Here is a 6,696-nt window from a genome sequence, read left to right on the forward strand (position 1 = left end):
TCAGCAGGAGGGTTGGTCTGAGACAACCTAGTAAGCCATTGCCAGAAGTGTCTTTCTCTTATTCCTCTCCCCCTTTACTTTTCCCTCCCAACCTCCACTAGAATATTCACATTTTCTCTGTATCTCATTTACTGTTATATTCCCTAGAATAGTGCCTAGCACAGAATAGAAGTCAGTAGGTATTTGTTGAGTGAAAGAATGGATGAATTAGCATTCTATCTGGGAAGATAGAATGGACATTCAAAAGAAAATATCTTTATTATCATTTTCTCAAACTTAAGAGATAGCTAAGTAGCTATTCTTGAGCATAATTATGGTGAGTTTTGAACTGGAGCTCAGGACCTTTAGAGTTCTAGTCTCTTATTGATGTTTCCTCAACATGTTATGTGACATCGTTTGGTCTTTATTTCTCCATTTGTAAATGATTTATTACTCTCTTACTCATGGAAATTGTTACTAAAATTTAAGAGCTTTCAAGAGAAAAAATTAAGTGGGAGTTCCCTGGTAGCCTAGTGGTTAGGATTCTGGGCTTTCACTGCTGTGACCCAGATTGAGTCCCAGGTCAGGGAACTGAGATCCCTCAAGTGCATGGCGCAGCCAAAAAAAAAAAAAGAGAGAGAGAGCGAGAGAAAAAAAAATAAAAATATGAAAAGGACATTGGAATTAATGCTTTAATCAAGCAATCAAAATTCTTTGGTATAAGTATAGGCTTATAATTTGTGTTATTAAAATCTACCAGTGAATACAGTTTAGATGAATAGATTGTTATCATGTTTTAAGAGGTAAAGATGAAGAGTTTCATAAAAAATTACATTTTGCATTGTGCATAAATGTTTGCCTGTGTTTTTTCCCCCTCTTCCCTTTAGAGCCATTTTAAGTGCAAGATCTAGTTATTTTGCTGCGATGCTGAGTGGCTGTTGGGCTGAAAGCTCCCAAGAGTACATTACTCTTCAAGGGTAAGCAGAATTTTTACAAGGCAGCTTGACTGCAAATGATTATAAATAATGCTTTTAATACAAAGCACTTTTCATGAATCTGATTTCCCTGTATGTTCAATGAAATGTTTCTCATGTGGTACAATTCAGCAAAGTACACTTTCTGAAAATGAGAGGTAGTTGGGAACATTTAGTAATAGAGATAGTGTGTTAGTCTTCTCAGACTACCATAACAAGATACTACAAACTGGGTGGTTTAAACAGCAAAGATTTGTTTTCTCACAGTTCTGCAAGATCAAGATGCCAGCAAGGTTGATGTCTGGTGAGAGCTCCTACCTTGGGTCCTTGGGTTGTAGATAGGCACTTTTCCACTGTGTGCTCCAGTGACGTTCTTTTTAAGTGCATGGGGCTGGGGGGCAGGGAGGTAAAAGGAAGGTGGAAGGAGAGAGCTCACTCTCTGGTGTTCTTCTTATAAGGACACTAATCCTATCACATCAGGGCAGGGCCCCACCCTTATTACCTCATTTAACCTTAATTATTTCCTTAGAAGCCCCATCTCCATATAGGTACACAGGAGTTAGGGCTTCAATATATGAATTTGAGTGGGTGGGGGAACACAGATATTCAGTCTGTAATAGGTAGTTTCTTAAAGAATAATTTGGATAGGTGTGGATTTCACTGACCTATAGTGAAATAGTGCACTGACCTATAGTGCAATGGTGAATCTACACAGTTGGTGGCAGTTTAAACTGCTGAGACAGTTATTAAGAGATGAACTACTTCCTTAAATGGTGAAATGGAATATTTTTTGGTCACAGATGATCACTGTGAGAATCTGGAGGGTACAATATGGGAGAGGGCTTTTTCAGTAGGAAAACTGCCTGGGCGTTCTGAGGGAGCCTGTCAGCCCTGCATCATTCACACTGCTGATGTTTCCTCGATTGGGTCAATCTTGGCTAGAGGGTTGGGTGTGAAATGGTGATCGTGGTGATTCCATAACAGTGGATGCATGGAAAGTATTGATAAATTCTCACTATTTTTTACACTGGCCTATAATCTTGAGTCTTCTAGGTTACAGCTGTCTGGTTTCCTTACTAACTAAAATTGATCCCCAAATGCCTCTCATTTTTAATTTCTCAGTCTATAAAATATGGAAAATTGAAACATTATTTGTAAGAATACGTTATGTGTTTTTATTTATTTTTTCATATTTCATTCGTTTAATAGAAATGAAACACATATGCAGAAGAACCTAAACCTCCTTTCTTTCTTACCAGGGTTTTAGAGAGTTGTGTTTTAATTATATTACCTATCACAGTTTCGATACACATATCACAATCTGGCAATCACCAGGTAGTTTCCGATTATGGAAGATTTTGTGCTCCAAGCAAAGAGTTTATTAGCCTATGGGTAAAAGGAAAGTGTAGTTGAATCAGTTGGTGAAATCTTATCATTCACTGTTGAAAAACAACCTGAAAGATATATATATCCTACCAAGAAGGCCTCTTCCTTTATGGTGAATTTAAAATATCTGCTGAATATAGGAAGAGGGATAATGCTAGCAGAGGCCAGAATTTCTCTAAGTGTGTCAATCCTAGGGATAATCACTCTAGTGTAATTTTGGAAACGTGTCCAGGGACTGTGTTTCAGATGTTTTAGATATCATTTTTTAAAACTGTCAATCTTCTCTCATTAGAACTGAATTAAATAAAAATTTAAATGAAGAGATAACCTAGTTTGACTCAGAATGCAACTTTTTTGGCATTTATTAAAAATCATGTGATTCTATGTAGTGAGATAAAGGTCAAAAGAAGTGTATGATTATTGGACCTTACTTGACAGAGGGGAAAGTAATTTACAGAGAACACTTGTCTGATTTCATAGAAGAAATCTTAGTTGCTTATATGTTTAGTGACAATTTTTACTCTCTGATACCTATTAACATATACCTTTGTTCCTCTCTCCAAATAGATTCTGTCCTCAGCAGTGATAATACCTTACAATAACATCATATATTTTCTAGGTTTCTTCCACACTTATGGTGCCCTTTAATTTTAATTTTAATTTTTAATTTTTTTTCTTTGTTTTACAATGGTGTGTTAGTTTCTGCTTTACAACAAAATGAATCAGTTATATATACACATGTTCCCATATCTCTTCCCTCTTGCGCCTCCCTCCCTCCCACCCTCCCCATCCCACCCTTCCAGGCGATCACAAAGCACTGAACTGATCTCCCTGTGCTATGCGGCTGCTTCCCACTAGCTATCTACCTTACGTTTGGTAGTGTATATATGTCCATGCCTCTCTCTCACTTTGTCACAGCTTACCCTTCCCCCTCCCCATATCCTCAAGTCCATCCTCTAGTAGGTCTGTGTCTTTATTCCTGTCTTACCCCTAGGCTCTTTATGACATTTTTTTTTTTCTTAAATTCCATATATATGTGTTAGCATATGGTATTTGTCTCTCTCTTTCTGACTTACTTCACTCTGTATGACAAACTCTAGGTCTATCCTTACATCATTACATCTATCCTTACATCTATCATTACAAATAGTTCAATTTCGTTTCTTTTTATGGCTGAGTAATATTCCATTGTATATATGTGCCACATCTTCTTTATCCATTCATCCAATGATGGACACTTAGGTTGTTTCCATCTCCGGGCTATTGTAAATAGAGCTGCAATGAACATTTTGGTACATGACTCTTTTTGAATTATGGTTTTCTCAGGGTATATGCCTAGTAGTGGGATTGCTGGGTCATATGGTAGTTCTATTTGTAGTTTTTTAAGGAACCTCCATACTGTTCTCCACAGTGGCTGTATCAATTTACATTCCCACCAACAGTGCAAGAGGGTTCCCTTTTCTCCACACCCTCTCCAGCATTTATTGTTTCTAGATTTTTTGATGATGGCCATTCTGACTGGTGTGAGATGATATCTCATTGTAGTTTTGATTTGCATTTCTCTAATGATTAATGATGTTGAGCATTCTTTCATGTGTTTGTTGGCAGTCTGTATATCTTCTTTGGAGAAATGTCTATTTAGGTCTTCTGCCCATTTTTGGATTGGGTTGTTTATTTTTTTGTTATTGAGCTGCATGAGCTGCCTGTAAATTTTAGAGATTAATCCTTTGTCAGTTGATTCATTTGCAAATATTTTCTCCCATTCTGAGGGCTGTCTTTTGGTCTTGTTTATGGTTTCCTTTGCTGTGCAAAAGCTTTGAAGTTTCATTAGGTCCCATTTGTTTATTTTTGTTTTTATCTCCATTACTCTAGGAGATGGGTCAAGAAGGATCTTGCTGTGATTTATGTCATAGAGTGTTCTGCCTATGTTTTCCTCTAAGAGTTTGATAGTTTCTGGCCTTACATTTAGGTCTTTAATCCATTTTGAGCTTATTTTTGTGTATGGTGTTAGGGAGTGATCTAATCTCATACTTTTACATGTACCTGTCCAGTTTTCCCAGCACCACTTATTGAAGAGGCTGTCCTTTCTCCACTGTACGTTCCTGCCACCTTTATCAAAGATAAGGTGTCCATATGTGCGTGGGTTTATCTCTGGGCTTTCTATCCTATTCCATTGATCTATCTTTCTGTTTTTGTGCCAGTACCATACTGTCTTGATTACTGTAGCTTTGTAGTATAGTCTGAAGTCAGGCAGCCTGATTCCTCCAGCTCCATTTTTTGTTCTCAAGATTGCTTTGGCTATTCGGGGTCTTTTGTGTTTCCATACAAATTGTGAAATTTTTTGTTCTGGTTCTGTGAAAATTGCCAGTGGTAGTTTGATAGGGATTGCATTGAATCTGTAGACTGCTTTGGGTAGTAGAGTCATTTTCACAATGTTGATTCTTCCAATCCAAGAACATGGTATATCTCTCCATCTGTTTGTATCATCTTTAATTTCTTTCATCAGTGTCTTATAATTTTCTGCATACAAGTCTTTTGTCTCCTTAGGTAGGTTTATTCCTAGATATTTTATTCTTTTTGTTGCAGTGGTAAATGGGAGTGTTTTCTTAATTTCACTTTCAGATTTTTCATCATTAGTGTATAGGAATGCCAGAGATTTCTGTGCATTTTGTATCCTGCTACTTTTCCAAATTCATTGATTAGCTCTAGCAGTTTTCTGGTAGCATGTTTAGGATTCTCTATGTATAGTATCATGTCATCTGCAAACAGTGACAGCTTTACTTCTTTTTCTATTTGGATTCCTTTTATTTCCTTTTCTTCTCTGATTGCTGTGGCTAAAACTTCCAAAACTATGTTGAATAAGAGTGGTGAGAGTGATGCCCTTTAATTTTTAGAATCAGTCTTTGAGAGAGAGGGTATATTCACATATTACAGATGAGTAAAAACAAGATCAGATAAGTTAAATGTCTTCCAGGGGTTACTTGGTAAATAAGTGCTTATGCTGAATATAAGTTACATGTTTGTTGATTCTTAATTCAAATTCCATTCCACAACAGTCACTGAAGAAATTAAAAGTTTTGCATTGGCGTGTGTTCTTGAGCTATCTCAGACTAATCTTCTCCACTGTTTAAATCAGTGATTTTCCCATAGGACCCTAAAGTTCCTGGTAGGTATGTTAGGGAATACATGGCACAGGATTGGGATATTAGGGGAAGGCCATTTGGGAAGAGGCACATCTTCAACCAGAGCTGCTCTACTTCTATTTATTCTATATTGCTCAAAATGACCTCTGAGTTTAGCTATAGGAACAAAGGCAGTCTTTAATCAGCACTCACGAGTGATCCAATTAAACATTCAAAACACACAGGCTTTTAAAGGAGAAGTCTATTTATTAAGAGGTCAATAGATAAGAAAGAAGTAGTGGCATAACTATTGGTCTCTACTCACCACCTATAATTTTCCTTCTTTCATTATAGTGGAGGTAATGGATAAAAATCTCCTCTTATAATATGGCTTGACTGCTACTGACCAACTTTAGTGGTTCAAGGGAAAGCCAAGTAGAAGTAGCCAAATTTGTTTTAAACTGTCATTACAAATAAGTAGGCTGTACATTGTAGCAGTGCCAGCAATGAGCAGGCTCACTCCTCTTACAGTATTTTCCCTTCACTTCTGTTGTAAGCAAGACTCTACTCCTTACTGGATCATCTTACCCAGAGCTGCTATTTCAGCAGTGGAGACTTACTCCTAATCAGCTTATTCACTTCTAATGCTAGCACACTGGAAATGAGGATACATTTCTTTTTGACTCTTTTATTTTGCTTGATGTAGCAAGGTTTTCTAATGCTAAAATGAAAAGAGAATACCCTGACAGATTCTGGGTTTTATCTACATCCTTTATTATTATTATCATCACACAATCTGTTTTGCTTTCCCCTCCTGTATCATATATCAAATTGACTGTCTGAAATTACCACCTAAAATGTTATTAGCATCATGGTGTATAAAGCTGTAGGAAGGCTAAAGGGGATTTAGAGATTTTACTTTTTTAAAAAAAATCAGATCTTTTAGGAATTTTTATATTATAACAAAGTAATCTACAAAATAAAATCTCTTTTCACATTAACTTATATTGTAATCCTGGGTAGATGTTTCCATGGATTGTGTGGTATAGTAGAAAGATCATGGACTTTGGTGTCCTTATAGGAAGTCCTACATCCAGTCCTAAACTGTTACATGACTTTAGGGACATTGCTTACCTTCCTTAAGTTTCCTGAGGCTGTTGAAAGAAAAAACCTGGCATAGTGCTTGGTACATAGTATGTAGTGCTCATTAATATTTGTCTTTTTCTTCTTTCCCT

General features: G+C 36.6%; 1 protein-coding gene across 2 annotated transcripts in view; it reads left to right on the forward strand.

Annotated features, from left to right (window-relative positions):
- Positions 1 to 6,696, forward strand: part of LOC103072540 (BTB/POZ domain-containing protein 8) — a 74,731-nt gene that overhangs the window by 55,813 nt on the left and 12,222 nt on the right. For both annotated transcript variants that reach the window (XM_007468531.1, XM_007468530.1), the window contains one exon: positions 867 to 956. In XM_007468531.1, the coding sequence (XP_007468593.1) occupies positions 867 to 956 (90 nt within the window). The remainder of the gene's footprint in view (positions 1 to 866; positions 957 to 6,696) is intronic.

This window comes from Lipotes vexillifer, unplaced genomic scaffold (assembly GCF_000442215.2).
Source record: "Lipotes vexillifer unplaced genomic scaffold, Lipotes_vexillifer_v1.1 scaffold490, whole genome shotgun sequence".
Classification (NCBI taxonomy): Eukaryota; Metazoa; Chordata; class Mammalia; order Artiodactyla; family Lipotidae; genus Lipotes; species Lipotes vexillifer.